The sequence below is a fragment of the Pseudopipra pipra genome, chromosome 4, assembly GCF_036250125.1.
Source record: "Pseudopipra pipra isolate bDixPip1 chromosome 4, bDixPip1.hap1, whole genome shotgun sequence".
Taxonomy (NCBI): Eukaryota; Metazoa; Chordata; class Aves; order Passeriformes; family Pipridae; genus Pseudopipra; species Pseudopipra pipra.
In genome coordinates, this window is record NC_087552.1 from 15379149 (window position 1) to 15398262 (window position 19114).

Genomic DNA, 19114 nt, shown 5'->3' on the forward strand with positions numbered 1-19114 from the left:
GTAGTGCTCTACAAACAGGTGACCTAAACAAGGCACTGTAAATAAGTCACAAGGAATGTGTGTAATGAACATCTTTTCAGAAGTGCATGACCTCTAAGCTCAGTTAAAGCAAACAGTGGTACCTCTTGCAGCAGTACATCAGCAAACTGGGTGGAGTGATACATATCCTTAAATGTATATCTTAAAATACAGTGTCTAGCCCATAGAATACTGCAGGTCATGATAGGGCACACAATCAAGTGAAGTAAGGAAAATATTATAAACATAAGTATGCACAGGCAAATTAGAGAATAAGAAAGCACAAGAGAGAGCTGCTTTCTTTGAAGAAGATCCTTCCCAAGATGGTGACTGGCTGATGTCATCACTTGTTTAGCAAGGCAAACAGTGCCAACCTCAGCTAGGGTAAATGTTAGAGCCAAATAGTGCTCTATGTAACCCCCTCTATTTACCTGCATTTACAACTGTTCTGAGCATGTTTGCCATAAAGGAGTGTTGGGATTTCTATAAGAAACTGAAGTATCACATGAATGGTTTGACAGTGGTTAAGTAAAAGACCAAAAGTTCCTGTACTATACCAGAAGAAATAATAAAACAAGAGTTTAGTTAATCTCATTTCACGTCCAAAGTCGTAAGCGAAAAGGAGACTGTCTCTGAAAGAATTATTCAGCCACCCCCCTGAGCACATGAGATGCTCAGTCAAGTACAGTGTTAGTTGACAGAATCATCAGGTGGCAAGGGAGGGCAAGGTGTGCTAAAATGGGACAAACTTATACAAGGAGATATTCTGAACCTGAGTCTCATCATTCTGATACAAATTGCCAAATGTATCTGTTCAAACTAGCATTTCTTAATATACCAAGTCATCCCAGCCCTCCAGGGCAGAAAGAATTAAACTATCAGTTCCTACTCACCACTAAGAAAACCCTTAAACTTCGTTTCATGTTGAGACACCTCATTAGGGGTGGGAACTTAAATCTACAGGCAGCATTATAATAAGTAAAGATTAATTTAAAAAAATTTAAGAACCCAACAATTGAGAATTCGAACCCTTTAGAAAATGGCAGAGATGAGGCATGTGACTATCTGGAGGCAGCAATTATTGTTACTATCTCTAGCAAGCACTTGGCCCAGACATGTCTATTAATACCAGACTTATTAGGTCTTGACAGCTTAGAGGACATCTGTTTGTTCCATTTCCCTTTAGTCTCGCCAAGTGCTAGCAGGAAAAATCATACACATTTTTTTCCCCACTTCTTCATAACTTGAAAGCCTTTTTTGCATATATGAATTTTGACAATAAATGAGATCTTCTAGTGTTCTGTATCTGATATATATATATGTACAGGCATGTGTATTCAAAGAACTGCAAAGGTGGGTAAATCTCTTTAATCTGAGGATATTTATCTAGGATTAAAGGTGCAGTTAGTGGAGCTAACAAACGTTTCTCAGAGGTAGGACAGTTTTCACAGATTTGGTTTTAAACCTGAACTAAAAAAGGATGCAGAAACCAAAATATCTCAGCAGAATTTTTTCCACAGGTAACTCCCTCGAGTATTTCAGTATATTGCAAAATTTCAAGAACGCATTACAAAATTACAGAAAATAATATTGAGGCTTTTGGTGCAGCTTTCCTCATTTTTTCAAAAGTCAGCACACAGATCCTGACCCAGGTAAAGTTTAATATAAGGTATAAAGTAAAGGTTCTAAGCTAAGTTGGAAGCAGATTTTTAGTCCATCTTGCATTTTGCTGACCTCTTATTGTATTCTAGATCTAAATCCAAAAGGCATTTCTGTCCCATATTGTTCATAATTCTTGTAAAGCTTATAATGTTCTTGGCCATTATTTCCAAAGTAATAGTAAAGGTGAGATTATATATCACTTATTGAAAAAAAGAAAAAAAAGGAGATAGCTACTTGTATATTATAAATCAACCACAGGCAGTTGTTGATGCTTTGATCCAGATATTTTGCTATGAGTATGTGCCAAACAGCTAAACTATTTTATTTACAAGAATCCAGCTTTGCCCACTCATTTGATTTTCATATGGCTGTATAAATAATCCGTTTAAATTTTTAAAATAACTTCATCTTTGATTATAAACTTCATGTGAACAATATGATTTCAGACATATACATTATTTGTAATTATTTTTAAAAAAGCCCTCACTCAAGCTGTAGGGGCCATTCAGAGTGTCAATACAAAGTATTTTTATTTCAGTTTAAATCTTGTTTGGATGTAGATTTCTTTAAATATTTTCACTCTCAGGAACCTCATTTCTAGCAAGAATGCTTCAGATTACAAATTATTTCAGAATCAAAATTTGATTTTGAACTTTTTTTCAACAGTTATTGAAAACTTACCAATCTAGATTATTATAGCCACTAGCAAATTAATAATCATAAAAAGTTCAGGATGTACTGAAAAAAAAATTTACAATTTATCAAAATTCTTAACAAGCAGATAACTGCAGCAGCTGCCCAGTTTCAAGTATATTTTGAGATACATGCACACGATGGCATGGTTCCCTTCAAAGTACACTAATGTGAGTAGGAAAGAATTTATGATCATTTCTTGACAATACAAGTAAACGTATTTCTATTTCCAACAAGAGTTTTACACTTCCTTATGCCAGCTTAGAATCTGATCTAACAGTGCTGTAAGAGTCCCACAAAATATCTTTGATTTCGGAGGGTCTGAAGTAAATAACATATGACCACAACTTTGATATGCATGTTTTCAGCATCTGTCTCACAACAATATTCATGGGTTTGAGTATATTCATATACTCATATATTCATATTCATATACTACTCTAAATAACTAGAGAGGTTTCATCACCCAAAAGAGAACATTACATTCCCACCATCTTAGATCTGACTAAGTTTTAGCATTATACCATTTACTTATGGGTTAGAAAATATGAGTTTTACATCCATAAGCAAGTGGAAAGCATTTTTCCAGATGTTCTTCCCTAGGAAAGTGTGATGTGAATTATAAACTTCTGGTTGTATTTTTTAACTTACTTCCTGAAGAGTTAAATTGAACAGCACATTAAATCAATTAAGCCTTGTTGAAAATTTGTGACTAGGATAGTTAGTAGTTAAAAATTAATAATCAGAGCTCACTGTTTCTTGTTGCCTGAAACAGATAATTTTATTTAATTATTGACAATAGCTTGGTTTTGGCTATAGTCATAAGAATTATTGCAGAAAACTAATATCATTATTTACCTGACAGTGCCCAGGAGTTGCACAGGTCTCAAATTTTATTTTTTTAATCTATAGAAACAAAATAGCCTAACAGCTTGACACAAAGGATTTGTTGTAGACTTGGTTCTGTATGTTATTTACGACAAAAATCCAACATTATAAAATGAAAATCCTTATAAGTGTAGTGGGATATCAGACAGGAAAGGGAGACTGACAAGAATATCTCTTGTTCCTTTTCATTTCACATTCAGAACAGTCTGTAAGTATTAATCGTGACAAGAATAATAATTAAAAAGAAAGTAATACATGTGTAGTGTTATATGCTGGCATATTTTAACAGAATGATTAATTAATGTTTCCATAATTTCCCTTTATTTGAGAGGACATAGATTAATTCTCAGTGGCTTGACACATGGAAATCATCTCAGTTTCGGGTTATTTTATAAGGCAAAGTAAGATTGCTGTTTCCAGAGAAAGAAATATTTCTGTCCAAAGATAGCAGAACTGAGTTGGACCTTTTTGTCTAGGATACCTGGACTAAGACACAGAAAATCATTCCCTCTTTTCTCTCCAGCACACCCTCCCTCTATCAGGAAGCAGCAAGGGCTGGCCAGCAGCCAAGGGGGATGCCAGAGATGGCAGGGCAGGGCCTGGCCAGCCAGAGGCTTAACATCCTCCCCCTTTGCTTGTCTGTCTGTCTTTCCTCACCAGAGCAAACCCCAGCACTGTGACTGGGATTAAGGGTGAAATAGGAAAATTCAGCTGTTCAGTGTTTAGCGTATGGAGAAATGGGCACACTCCCAACTGTTGGAGAAACTACAGTAGCTCATCAACCGTGTGTGGGACAAGGATCAGGAAAAGGATAAAGGCTAATGAACACTGTAGGTGTCCAGTACCCACCAGGCACATGTGGAAGAGATGAGGAATTCTCATCAGAAAGAATACAGAAAAAGAGATAAGGCTTTCTATGAAGAAGCTGGGACGGAAGAGGAATGAAAGCAGCCAAGGTTAATTGGCTCCCAACCCTCTGAATCCTCGAGACAAGTTCAGATTTCTTGACAATTCCAAAACTTATTAACACAGCCAAGTACCAGTAAAAGCACTTATTGTATATACTGTCTAACTTCAAGAGACACAGAACAATTTCCAGTGGTAAAATGGGTCCCACAGCACTTTCATTGTACAGGAGAATTTAGTGATATTGAATCCTGTTGAATCAATCTATGATATTTTTATGGAAATCATCCAAAATATCACTCTGGATTATGTCTCTGATCAAAAGGCAGGATTTCAAAATAGTTCCTTAATAGGAATATGTTATTATTCATTGTGGATCTGTATATGACTGTTGAGAAGTTCCTGGATTATGGTAGTTTTATATCAGTCATACAGAAAATGCTCATTTTGATCTAATAAAAAGCTTTAGTAAGACATTTTCCTGGATTTTTTAATGAGATTACTGATATTTCTTTACTGAATGAAGTAAAAAAACAAATAAAAAACGAACAGACTACAAAATATGTGTTTAGGCACCAACTGCAAAGAACTAACTTGAGGCCCTAGCACAAGGACTTTAATTTTTCTCTCTCAAGTATCACCTGTCTAGATTTTTCTACTCTAAGTTACCTAAATGTGTGCTCTGGTTTCCAATAAATAATGCTTTTCTAGATCCCAGAAAGGAATGGTGAAACTTTTTCCAGATAGCTTGATCATTTGAAAAGTCTTTATCTTAAAATTGCATTGCAGAGAATTCCTTACCTCTATAAAAACATGCAGAAGTTTGTAGACCTATCACTTCATTATAAGTCTGTAAAGAGGCCTACACATATTGCTTACAGTAAGATAAGATGTGGAATAGTATATGCTAACCATTTAATATTGAATAATATACTGAAGGGACTTTGTCAAACTAAAGGTACAAACAGCTTATTTCAATTTAGTTTTAGTTAGGCTAACAAAAAATTAGACAACTTAGAAGCATTAGAAAGACAAGAGATGGGTCAGAGTTTTTCATGAAGAACAGTTTCACTGCAAAGTAGCCAATAGAAATAAATTTAACCTTATTTAGATTAAGATAAAATGGCATTCTAATATCTCACTATCTTATCTAGATAATTTTATTAGTGCTTAAGATAATAGAAGACATATCTGGCAGCAGAAGAGCATTCCTCTATCAGAGAACGTGTGTTCTGCACAGGCTCCCATCTGCAAATGCAAATTGAAACTTACTTTTTTAAGTTATGGAAGATTTTCTAATCTAATACATTCTCTTCCTTTTAGCGTTCTTTACATCAATTTTTAATTTGTCTTCATATCTGTTTTTCCTTCCTCCAGTTTTTTCTTTAGTGTGCTTATAACCTCTCAGTGCATGATTTCACTCATTGCATGATTATGTCACAGGCATCTTCTGTGACATATTGCTATTTTATTGTTCTTTATGTATATATTTTACTGCATATTTAGAGTTTTATGCAAAACTATTTTTATGTGTTACCATTAAACACTGGTCTTTTTGGAGCAGGTTGAACTCCCTTAGCTCACAGCTAGTTTCAGGGTTGTCTGAAACAATGGGGATGAAGAATGAGAACAGATGAATATCCCCAAATGCTCCCTACAGTCAATCGTTTTGCTGTCTTGGCCCCAAAAGAGAAGAAGAAAATAATTTCTTTATAGAGCTAACATTAAAAAAATACATATTTGATAAATATTTCAATAAACATCACACATTATCCTTTTGGACAATATCCAACTTGCCACAGAATATTAACTTACAAGTACTCCTCTTTTTTTTTTTTTTTAGCTGATGCTCAATTCAGTTTCCAACATAAACAACATAACTTGAGGAATTTTGAACGCCATAATTCTAGAGCTCAAGCCAAAACACTCTTGACATAATGGAAGTTTGATCTGAATTGCAGAATCCCAGAACTGCAGACTTTTGATATTGGAAGGGATCCTTAGAAACATCTCTTCAGAGCCCAGACACCCAAAGCACGTTACGGGGGACTGTTTCCAGACGGGTTTGAATATCTCCAAGGATGGAGATCCTCCAAGCTCTCTGGGCAGCCTGTTTCACTCTTTGATCATCCTTACAGTGCAAATAGTTTTTTCCTAGGATTAAATTTAATTTCTTTTATTTCAGTTTGTGTCCTTTGCTTCCTCTTCCTGGAGAAGAATCTGGTTCGCTCTTCTTCACCGCGTCCCACCAGGTGTTTGTACACACTGCTAAGATCCAGCCTAGGCCTTCTCTTTGCAAGGCTGAACAGTCCCAGCTTTCTCAGCCTCTCCTCATATTACAGATGCTCAAACACCTGAATCATCATTGTAGCCCTTTCTTTGACTTGCCCCATGTCTCTAAGTCCATGTTTGTCTTGGCACAGCACTCCAGATGTGTCTCATCAGTGCTGAGTGGAGGTGCAGGGTCACCTCCCTTGACCTGCTGGCAATACTCTGCCTCATGCAGCTGCACATCACATGCTCCTCTTTTGCTGCAAGGGCACATTGCTGGTTCATGGACAACTTGTTGTCCACCAGGAAATCCAGGTCCTTTTCTCCCAACTCCTTTCCACGAGTAGCCTTTCCATGAGTAGCCTTGCAACAACATTGGCCAACATCCCTCAGCACTCGTGGGTGCACTCCTACCAGGTTCTACGAGCAAGAGCTTGAAAATTAGGGTTTCCACCTATGGAAATGAAGAACAACAACATACCTTCTCCCAGAAAAGCTTTCCTGAAATGTTCTTAGTGTATTGCATTTAACACAGTAGACAAATGCTCCCCAGAGGAAGCTAAAATGCTCAGTTACTGAAGGGAATTAACAATATGTTGTTACTTCTCCAATCTGCACACTAAAGGACCAGGAAGGTCACGTCTTAGACAAACTTTTCCACTGAGATTCTGCAAAATCTAAAGACACCCCATCCACAGTTCCTGACCAATATTCCCATTTGGGGTGCAATAGCTCCTGCAGTTGCTCCTATGTTAAATGTTTGCACCGTGGTCGATTTTGTCCTTTAAACTTCAACCTTTGTTTCCCTTAGGATTCTATCACAGCTTCCAGTTTCGAATTCCCATAGTCCAAAGGCAGGAATATTTCAGTGGTTTTAATACAAATACATTTCCAATTATTAGAATAAACTGATATAATATAAAAGTATTCTCACTATAATTCTCTTTGAATTACGAATTCATATTGTAAAATGCAGATATTTGTAGTAACATGAAGGAAACAGAAAAGAGATTGAGAAAGGGGAAAAAGAGAGATGGAGGGAGGAAAGGAGTGAGGAAGGAGGAAGGAGAAAGATAACTTTGCCAGAAGAGGGATTTATTTGTGCTAAGCATATAAAGAGAGTTATAGATATGCCTTAAGTAGACATGCAATTTAAATAAAGCAGTTACTGGGAAAACAGAAATGCTATGTAACAGAAGCAAATAACTGGTTTAATGATCACTGGAAATTATGAATGCTGAGTTTCAATGAATTTATATTTTCTGGTAGGTACTCTTTAACTGAATTATCCTAAAGCCACTACATAGGTGCATCTCTTGTTGAAGAACAGATAATCTACACAAGATAGAAATATTGTCTATGCTTTGGACGATTTGTCTCTTTCACAAAATCACAGAATATGCTCAGTTGGAAGGGACCCACAAGGATCATCAAGTCCAACCCTTAGCCCTGCACAGGACCATCCTCAAGAGTCACACCATGTGCCTTTTGCTCAATTGGATGAACTTCTGACTGAACCAGTGGTAGTAAAAGTTGAGAAACCTGCCCAACAAGTGTTTTTCAAACTAGCATTTTACTATGAGAAGTTTTGGATTTACCGAGTTCTTATTCATTAAATCTAGATATTGAATTGAAAGTGAAACAGTTAATCACAGAATCACAAAATATGCCAAACTGGAAGGGACCCACGAGGATCATCCAGTCCAATTGTTCTTTGTATTGTTTCTTATAAAAACTATATCAGAAATCTAGTGGAAGAATGCAGAATAATTAGATAACTTGAATAACTTCTGATTTTCTGAAAATGCTACATCTTATAAGCACACCAACTGGCTGCCTGTGAAAATGCCAATTATGGACAATGTCTGGGTTTGATTTTGGTCGTTTGAATCTCAGGAATGCAATTTAGGACTCCATGAGCTGATGAACATATGTTCTTAGTTCATACCAAATCTGTGGAGGTAAGTGGCTTAACAGGTAATACATTCACTAAAAGTCCATTTCAATCAAATAAAATTAACTCCTTCAAACATTCCTGATCCTCTGCTATTGCCTCTTAGGTAGTTGTATAAAAGGCACTAGAGCTTTGGTTTAAACAGGCTAGTAACACCTGCAATAAAGTATTCCTTTCTAATAGCTGAAGGCTCCAGGAAAATTAATAGCTTCACAAAATGCTGATAGCCTTCTTGACTCCAGCTGCAAAATCCAGGTATCCCTAACACTGAAGTATAATGGGTTATGTTGTAATGAGATTAATATGTTCCCCTTACTCTGAATCTGTGAAGTTATGCAAGACAAGCTAAGTAGTTTGCTGAAGACACAAAACAGAAGAGGTCAGAGGAAACACTTTCACTGTGCTGAAACTGGGAGACAGAGTTCTCAGTCAAGAACTCTTCCAAAAAAGCATGTACCCAAGCAGTCATACGGTGATGGGGAAAGTGCCTCTAACAGCTGAAAACATTTTAGTGTAAAGAACTGTGTTTCATTTTACTTTTCTTAGTAGCTGAGATCAGCTGGATTTGCAACTGCAGTTTCTGCATAATTCATCCATGAAAACTTCCTTTTCTATGTTACTTTCCTGAACACAGTAAAAAACCCCTAGTAGGAACAATTAGATATAATTTTTGAATTTAACTTAGTTTAAGACAAGAATGAAACTCAGCTTTAGACACCTAAAAGATTACAGGCAGAACAAAGGTCCAATTAAAAAATAAGCAACACGTAATAATAATAAAGAACACAGAACTGAGCAATTCAGTAATTTCTAATAATTAATACTACTTATTGGGTTGAAATAATAAAAGCATTCACAATTGTAACAAAGGCTCTCTTGAAATAGATTTTTAACAGCATTAGTAAATTAGATTATTTCTTTGAATTTATTCCATTTAAATGTAAATATAGTTACGTATGGAATATGAATTAGAAGAACAAAAGTGTGTTTGAATGAGATCAGAAATATAAATTTTCTTTCTTTTTGGTTTGTTCTTTTTATTTTTACAACTCTAGTTGTTTAGAAATGAAGGTCAAATTATCCCAGGAAAGGAATTGGGTCTTAACAATGTTTAGAGAACACACAAGAGATTTAAGAATTGCATTCAATAAAGCACTTCATAAAGTCCACATGGTCTTTAACTACACCCTTGCCAGCTCTTCAACAGTTTTTCCAACAAGTTACCATATAGATGATTCTTGACAAAGCAAATCATTAATACTGCACATCTATGACCCAAATATAAAGGATTCAAATTACTTTTACTAGTATATGGACAATTTAGTGGCTTATCAGCATTTATACAACTTCAGGGCAACTTGAGATTTTGAATTAAACGTTTCTACCCAATTTGCAAACAGTAGGCTCTTTGTGATTCCCAGCCTGAACATATACATTCCTTCAAAGATCTTATGTTTTGACACTTCATTTAACTGAGATGACTTTCTAGAAGTAATAAAGTATTGCTGTTCCAGTCGATCCAGATGCTGGTTTTTCCTGTACATGATTTATCAGATGATTTTAAACACGCTACGGAAGCATTCTTTTAACTAACTATGCAAAACTGACAGTTCAAAACAATTTCTTACATGATTAAGTGCCAGATATTTTAATTCTGCAGGCCACCAGCATCTCATTCTCTGTTGTTCTTTTGTCTGCTTTTACTGTTTTAGCACTACATGTTTTTATATCTTATTTAGGAAGACTGCCTTTTTGTATTCAAAAGAAGCCTGAATATGTTTAGAAAATAATTTCTGTGGTTCAGACAGATGGAAACTTGCCAGGAAATGAGAAACCTGGAATGATTCAATAAGGGACTCAAAATTTCTTAAACTTGCTACCATGAAGGGATTTTGAAACTCTTTCCATTACAAGCTGCTCCCCATGATACACTGGCATTTCTTTCATCATGAGAAAATATCCTTAGCTATAAAAGAGCTTTCCACTTTTTCTGCACAAGTTTTTTCACACCACTACCTTGACAGAAGAACAGTGATAGGAAACATAGGAATGACAGAAAATGCCACACTCTTATTATCATTGTAAACGAGACTAAGAGGTATTAGCAAGGTGTTTCCCAGGCGGATCAAAGAAATTTTCATTCAGGAACAGTCTCTGTTTATGAATCCAGCATTTTGGAAACTCTCACACATAGAGTTTTACTGATTGTCTCAGAAAGAGACTCTGATCCTGGCCAAACCTGAGGGGAATGCAAAGCAAAAATGGTATATTTCATCAGTAGATTTTTCCCACCGTTTTGCTCTTGGCTCCTCTGCCGTCTGGTGGGATCAGATACAGAACCTTTCTGAGAATCCTGTGTGCTATTGGCACAGGCAGCTACAGGAGTGGATTCCCAAGGCTGCGTCTTAGATGAGTCCAGCAAAGTAGTTTTGCTCAGTTTCAGCCAGGAAACAGTTAAAAGAGCTCAGCGTTCCCTTGTGCCCGGGAGGCAGCCTTTGTGTTTAACATTGGCAGGGGCTCAGTTCGGGCTGGAGGTTTGTTTTAATTGGGGGAGGGGGCAGAAAAGAGGGGACGCTCCGACTTCTTCAGTCTGTCTCTGTCTTTCACTGATTTAGCGGAGGTGGAGATTTTCAATCCCACCCAGTCAGACGCAGGCAGGAGGATCTGGTGAGACTATCCCAGGAAAAGCCACTCGGAGGAAATTCTCGGCGGCGGCGGCAGCAGCCCCAGCATGAGGGTGAGCCTGGCGGGGAGGCGCGGCGGGGGGAAGTGCGCGGGATGCTGCGGGAGCCCCGAGCCCGCCCCGGGAACAGCCCGGCCCCGACCGCGGGCACCGCTCGGAAACGCCCCAGAGAGGGATTCGGTGACGGCCGCGCATCTCTGTGTGCGTGTGTGAGAGCGGGGTGTGAGAGAGAGTGAGAGAACACGAGACAGGCACAAGGCAGCTCGGGGGAACTGTTATTAAATAAAGTTTAACAATATATAGCTCTTGCCAGAGGCTCGCTATGTAAGCTGCAGGGGAGGTAGCGCTGATTAGCCAAGCGCACGTTGGAATCGATCCTTTGACAGTGGTACAGGGAGCGCGTTTCCTTTGGCGGTACCGGAGGAGCAGCGGGAGCCTCCCCGGCAGCGCGGAGCGCTCCTGCCTGTGCCGGGCTGGGAACAGCCCGGAGGAGTCCCCCTTGTTCCCTTCAGTGCTTTTCCTGCCCTGCTCCTGTTCACATCTCAGCTGCCTTCAGGCTGATCCATCACTGATAACGTTTTAGCTCATCTTTAATACTTGGAACAATTCCGTTTCCACTGGTACGGTCTCTTCTTGGCGAACCTCGGCATGGGAATTTTTCTGGCTTGTAACCCCAGGCAAGTCAGGAATTTCGTTCTCTGCATCAGCGGCTGGTTCTGCAGCGCTGCAGAAGCAGAGGCACGGCACATGCCTGCGGACCCCAGATCAACACAGCAACCTCACATGCTCCAGGCTGCGTGTGAAGGGCAATACTAGATTACCTTACTGCAAAAAGTTATCACAGATCCTAGGATGTCACTCATATGAGGCAGTTTGCATGTCATCTTCTGTAATAAGACAAATACTTTGAAAACATGCACAGAGGAATGAAGGACTGCCGGGAATTCGCAAAAAAAAAAATCCTTAGAAGTTTGTATATTAAAAACTTTTTAGTTTTGCTTCTTAGGGGAAAGTTTCTTCCAGGAGAGGGAAGAGATGGTAAATGACAATTCTGTTCCAAGCTTTGCATGCTGGCTGCATGACTGCCATGCCACCACCATGTTCATAGGATACATACATCCCATTTTCACAAGAAAATGACATTAATTAAGGAGGATACTAATATAACTACTGAAACATAGGGCTGTGGGTTCTGTTCATAGCAGTATCGCATTTACTGGGGAAAGTCACTTAATAGTGATACAGTTTTCTCATTTGTAAATTGAGGAACCATTGTCACAGTAAATAATACAAGTGCTAATACTTGCCTGAAAACAGTTACAGTCAAATATCTCTGCTGGTTTTGATTTAGAAACCTAAAGTGAATGCACTTGCATCTTGCAAACTGCTGCTGACTGTCCTGGGATACTGTTGTATCCAGCATTTAATAAAGAAGGATTTACTATTTAATACATTCACCTCTAAAATCAAGTCCATAGGAACTCACAATTGGTCAGATCCTCGTCTCGAATACACCAATATAAGGACTGTAAACGTGGAGCCCTGCTCTGTGAGGGATAACACCCTACATGCCAGACAGGAATAAATACTCTGGTTAATATGGCATTTGCTGCTGTGTATAGGTACACACACACTTTACAGACCACACACAACAGAAGCCTCAATAGTAGTAAATATTTATACTGTGCCTGCTCCAGAAGTACTATCAGTAAATTGTCTCCCTCCTTCTTTGGTAAATTTCTTGCTATAAACTCTGACTTAACAGCCCCACAGGGAATGGAATTAAGATTCATTTATTTAAAAGGATCCTTCCAAATACTTCATATGAGTCCCTAGAAATCAGAAAGTTATAAATACTTTATTTTCTGCTCTTCTTTTGTCAACAGAACTTTGCCTTGTTTTGCAGACATAAGCCATGTAAAATAAAAAAAATCTTTATCTTATATTAAACTTAGGCTTCAAGGAAATTTGAGTGGTGTCCTTGGTTTCATTGGAGGTGTGGTATCTATACCCACTGGGGCAGGGGTTACACACAGGCAGTCCCACTTACTGGGACAGAAGGCTATGATGCTTCCTTTCCTAACTGGAAGTGTCATGACTTGTTGCTTAGAATACTAAATCAGCATTTTTTATCTTTAAAAGAGCTTAAATTTTTATAATTAGCTTCACTGTGGCTAAGTACTGCACAGGAGTTGCAATGACATTCAGGAACCAAGTGACATAGAAGTTTGAAGGGCTTTTCCTGGTCAAAGGTAGAGCTAGACCTAGACTGTAAAAGTCTTCCTCCTAATATTTAGGGACTTTGGATCTGGTAAAAAATTTGATTTGAAATCCATGTATTTTCAGTCTTCATTTGAAATCCAGTTAATAAATCAGATAAAAATAAATAAAGGTTAATTGTTGCAATATATCAAAAATACTGAGAAAATTAACAGATTTGCTACCTTTAACTATTGATGCATTGCTGTTACCCTACTTTTTCAAATATAAAAGAATATCTTCTTATTTTATGTCAAATATTATTCAGCAGCCTCCAAGGTAGGTTGACTTTTCTTGCAAGACAATATTTTAAAACTGAATTTCATCCACCTCATTTTTTCCATCCATATACAAATTCTGCATCAAGCTAAAAGGGTTTTGCAGAATCTTATTTGTATAAGCTATCGATTACTTAAGGAATTTTCTGTGTTTGCCTTTTGTCAGAGAGTTAATGGGGGTAATCTAGATTTCAGAGTAGTGCAGTTAGTATAAACAGGTGTTTATGCCTATCAGCTGCAGAGACTGAATATTCAAATACCCTTCCTAAGTGTGAAACAGGGTGTGTTAGTCTACCTGTTGTATTTATTCTGTATTTCTTTTTTGTTTTCTGTTTTTGCTTACTGTTTCTCTCTGCAGGCGAAGAAGTGAAAAGTATCCGACTGAAATACTGAAAAAAACCAAAAACCCTGTCTGAATTCGCTCTTTGGGGACTTCAGGATGGAAGCCTTGTGCTTAAGAGTTTCCTTGCTGCTGCTGGTTCCGGGATTTGTCCTCAGCGACAGCTCTGCCAGATACGATGCCAATCGGAGTGACTTGGAAAACCACCTTTCCACTTTGTCAGGGATCGAGTCCAGCTTACTCCTCACCACCGTGCAGCCCCCCGTGTCCAACCAAACTGTCAAATGCTCCCAGCAGACCAAGATTGCTGAAACTTTTAAATACATTAACACGGTGGTATCTTGTGCTATTTTCATCGTTGGAATGGTTGGGAATGCAACTCTGCTGAGGATCATTTACCAGAACAAGTGTATGAGGAACGGCCCGAATGCACTGATAGCCAGCCTGGCACTGGGAGACCTTATCTACATTGTCATTGATATCCCCATCATTGTGTACAAGGTAGGACACCACACCAGGCATTCTAATTGCACTTGCCTTACAAGTACACTGTCTGTTCTCTGTGGTCACTTCTCTGTCTGTTTGCTGCCCTTTTGTCAATGAATAGTGCACTTAAGAGAAAATACAACTCCTTTTTGTTCTACAACAAAAAACCTTGCTCTCAGGTCTCACCTCCAGCAAGAAAAAGTGTATTTCCCCTTAAAGATGATGTAACTCTTAGTTCTTAACCCAAGTGTGGCCTTGGGCATTTCACAGGAGCTCTTCATTTATTACAGCTACTAGAGCTAGCAGAAGAGTTTATAAGGGAAGACTTTTTATAAACTGTTCTCCTTCTTGATGGACTAGTTGCTATTTTTGGAATATCCTACCCTTACTTTATATTTTGACAGAAAATACTCCCTGTGATATGCAGGCTTCGTGTTAAGGCTTTGCAGAGAGAGATTATGTCAGCTAAGTTGAACCTTAAGGTTTTCATTTAACAGTCATTAATAGCAGATTCTCAGAATTATTCCAGAGTTAGTAAAATCAATTATATCACAGACCATTTTTGAAACATTAAATTTCATCTGGGTTTGTCAAAGTATAAAAAGGCTCCTTAGCAATTCTTTTATCTGGTAGGAATTTATCCTGTCCCAGTTTTTTGATTTTCCATTTTAATTAAACAAAACCATAAAGAAGTGCTTTTCTGATGCCATATATATTTACTAATATAATTCAAGCCAGGACATGCTTGAATAAAGAGAACTAAGGCCTTTTTTTAATCCAGCTCACTGATATTAGCTTATCTTAGAAAATCATCAAAGAATGTTGTAAGCTTGTGCTTGTCTCTTTGTGGATTGTACACAGGTGCATAGCTGATAGGATATTAGACTTCTTTCTTTTCTCAGCAAAAACATAATGTCCTTCTGTCAGTAAATAGAACACTAAGTATTATAATTTTTAAAAAATGTTCTTCTTCTTGGCCCTCAGTGATTCTAACGACTTACCTTTTATTTACATAGGCTTTAAATGAATCATTTTAATGCATAATTTTATAATAACTGGTGTCCTGTGGTTTCAAATTGGATTTTAAAATTTAAGAAATAGTGATGAATTTTGTATATGTATAACTATTGACATAATAACTGCATCACAACACAGGTATTCATAGGACAAGATCATAACATTTGAATTAATTAATGGACAAAAAATATCTATATGTACATATATTACATGTACCCAGAGGCATATTATCTATGGCAAAATGCAGCACCTGGTTCTGATCTTCCAGTATTATAAATTACAGATAATTCTTTTAACTTTATCTGGTTTTAATATAATATGAATTTGAAACTAGGATAATGACTGTCGATATTAACATATGCGATTTAATGGAAATTCAAGTTTACACTTTTCAATATTCCACCTGGAAAATCAAATTATCATAAATTGCTGATGAGATAGCAGGTATCTGTAGAGTATTTTGAATTAAGTAGTTGATGAGAAAGATTAGTGTCTGCCTGATTAGAGATTCACCCATCTTCCATAGCTGGGGGAATGCCTAATGGGCCATGGGATTGGGATTCTCTCCTGGACTCATCACTTCCACAAGGCCAGGCTGGATGGGCTTGGAGCAGCCTGCTCTAGTGGGAGGTGTCACTGCAGAGGGGTTGGAACTGGATGATCTTTAAGGTTTCTTCCAACCAAACTCTTCTGAGATTCTATGACTCTATGACTGCACCTCCCAACATGCATTACAGTTTCCTCTCTGGTAAATTTATCCTTATATGTTTATGGATAATTGCTAAGGCAGTATTCTCACTTCTTGTGGTATACACGATAGTAAAGTTTAAGGAAAAATGGCATGAGTTCTTTTCAGAGCCGAGTATGGGCAAGAACAAGTATTTTTATTACCCAATTTTTTCTAACCTTTCAAGAGCTCTGCTGCTTTTTTCACAAAGAGGAATGGAAAGCTGGAATTAATTTTGCATTTCAGAATTGCCTTTTGATGGTCTTCTGAAAATTCTTTAGAAGTTTAGTTAAAAGCAACGAACAATATTTTTTATATTCCCTTTATCATTTTGCAATTTATTTTTTCTATTAATTTTCTGGCACTTGTCTGGCATTCCACAGGTTCATCTACCTTGCTATATCTTATATGTTGAGCTGAACTGTGGCCCTGAATAGCTCCATGCAAATCAAATTTCTTTAGCCTCTATGAAAATTTATTTCTGTGCTGCAGAGAAGTATTTGATAAAAAAAGGCTGTGAACAAAACTGCAGCCCTTGACATCAAGGTCTGCCAATTCCCACATGTAAAAAGGCAGAACTAAAATCACATTTAAAGCATAATTCTATCTTTTAGGGATTTTTCTAGTGCTTGAACTCAAAATAAATTACTTTAAAATTACCATATAGAACCACCTTGTTGTCTAAGGTTAGCTGCATGCATTCTGATACAGGGAAGCACTTACAGCATTTACAAGGGAGCTGTAGTACTTCTGATAAGAAATGCAATTATTTTGTATAGTCCATTTTTCATATGAACCACTCAGTAATGTGTCTGCTTACATTAGGAGTTGATTTTAAAGTTTGTCAAATGTCATTCCTCTTTGTATCACTAGGGATCCTGGAATCTGTGTCACCTTTTAGCTCCTCTTGTTGAGTGACACTATGAAGGCTGGAAATACCACAAATGGAGAATGGAAGTGATAGTCTTTTAAGGAAAAAAAAAATGAAGTGTTTTAATTTTTGTTTTAAAGTTTAAATTTTAAAGTATTTTATAAACTTACTTCTGAACTTTACTTTAAAGGTTCTTTTAGCTTCAGCTAAAAGGTTCCTTAGAGTCAGCCTTATGTTGAACTATGTATTAGTACCCTATATAAAGAAGAGGCTTCAAGCACTTAATAACTTTCAGGTCAGATCTTCATTTTTAGGAGGACAAAACAGCTCTGAAATTAGAATTAGAGCAAACAAGCATTCATCTGCATATTAAAATAACAAATAGTAGAGTATTAAGGTGGCCCATTGTATAGAACAAAATATATAATACTGTATAATTATAATTGAATATCAGAAATACGTAGAATCACTTTCCTGAAACATAGTGGTGGCCTTAACTATTTTGAAACTACTTTCAAAAGAGAAGTAGGTAATGTTACTGATGCTCAAATCCATTCCACAAATCCTTAGAAAGAAGCAGCTGTAAGATTACAGTAATTGACAATGTAAGGTCCCAGGAGAATTAAGTCCATCATTCTACTACGCACTTACACAATTAACAAAGATGTGATGCGGGGAAAAAAGTAATTATGTCATTTACTTCAACTGAAGATGTGGTCACAGGTGTTTGACATTTTTATCTTTTCTTCACGGTACAGTAGGCTCAGAAATTCCCCCCTTACTTTCTCCAGTTACTGTAATTATACAGTAGGTTCCCCCTGGCAATTTGTTCAATGGATTGGAATGTGACTAATATTCACTAGCCTGCTTTTGAAGATATTCTGGATGTATTAAAACCCCATTATAATTAATTACCACTAGTATGTCCACTTGTAATATCAAATCAATATTAAAAATTTTAATAAATTGAGTTTTATAGGAAGGGTTCCAGTTATGAATCCAGCCTTAATAGACCGAACTAAGATAATTTAATTTTCAATCACATTTTTACAGCACCTGGACCCAAATAGTTTCCTCTTTACCCAAAACACGCCCATCTCACATCTTCAAGATGTCAAAGCCTATAGCTCCAAATCAGTAAGAACAATTTCTCACCAGGGAAAAGAAGATCAGAAAAAGAACTTTTATATTTTGCACTACTGTTGAGGCAGGGTTAAGGCACTGAAGAGACAGGTCCCTTTTCTAGTCTTAGGTGGCATCAGCACAACTGAAAGCTGCAGCATCCCCTGTGTTACCCAGCACTGCCACGGGTGTTTGCAGAAAACAAGCCAAGTTCAGAGGCAATGCATGAAAACTTCTCTGTAGGGCTGATTTCCCTACTAAAACTAGGCTGTTTTCTGAGGCTATGCATAGGCAGCAGCAGAATATCCATAGAAGCACCATTGTCTTGGCTGCACTAAGGTCTGGAAAGCCCTTATGGCTGTTGCTGCTGTCACTGGCTAAAGCTCAGCAGAGCAACAGTACCAACACCAGGGTTGTTGGACAGCACAGAGAACGCTGTCCAGAGCTCTTTCCTGAGCTTATGGAGCTTGAAACACTCTAGACCAAGGCTCTCCCCTTTAGAATGGCAAAGTTCAGTTTTAACTATGTTATTGGGAAGTCCTGAGCTGTCTCTGCTTCCAGTTTTATGCACTTCAGAGAAAAATGTTTAAATTTTTATGTATTGAAAACTGACCTACATAGGATTGACATAAATTACATTGCCTTAGATCATAATATGCTTGCCTTCTTAAACCATGAGTTTATAAAGTAGATGAAGCCAAATAGCCAGCTTTTACCCTGTTTCTTTAAAGTTCAATAAAAACATTTTCCTAATTATTTTACTGGTATAAAGTGAAAGACATCGACCCAGAAAAAACAGGCAAGTGTTCACTGCCCAGAGACCTCAAGAAGATAATGTTTTCTTTAATAAATTAGGGGGGATTTTGTCAATAAATTCATACTTACCTTAGTTGCAACAACATCTAAATCTGAGTAGTCCACCTAGAAAATTATGATTGC

The 19114-nt window shown here is 37.4% G+C and overlaps 1 protein-coding gene and 1 long non-coding RNA gene across 2 annotated transcripts in view; one reads left to right on the plus strand and one right to left on the minus strand.

Moving 5' to 3' along the window:
• The window catches only part of LOC135412816 (uncharacterized), a 106283-nt gene that overhangs the window by 40394 nt on the left and 46775 nt on the right, over nt 1–19114 (minus strand). The gene's annotated exons all lie outside the window — the stretch shown is intronic.
• EDNRA (endothelin receptor type A) overlaps nt 10943–19114 on the plus strand; it is a 32237-nt gene continuing 24065 nt past the window's right edge. Inside the window, exons 1-2 of the mRNA XM_064651730.1 lie at nt 10943–11129; nt 13971–14453. Of these exons, the coding sequence (XP_064507800.1) occupies nt 14052–14453 (402 nt within the window). The 5' untranslated portion in view covers nt 10943–11129; nt 13971–14051. The remainder of the gene's footprint in view (nt 11130–13970; nt 14454–19114) is intronic.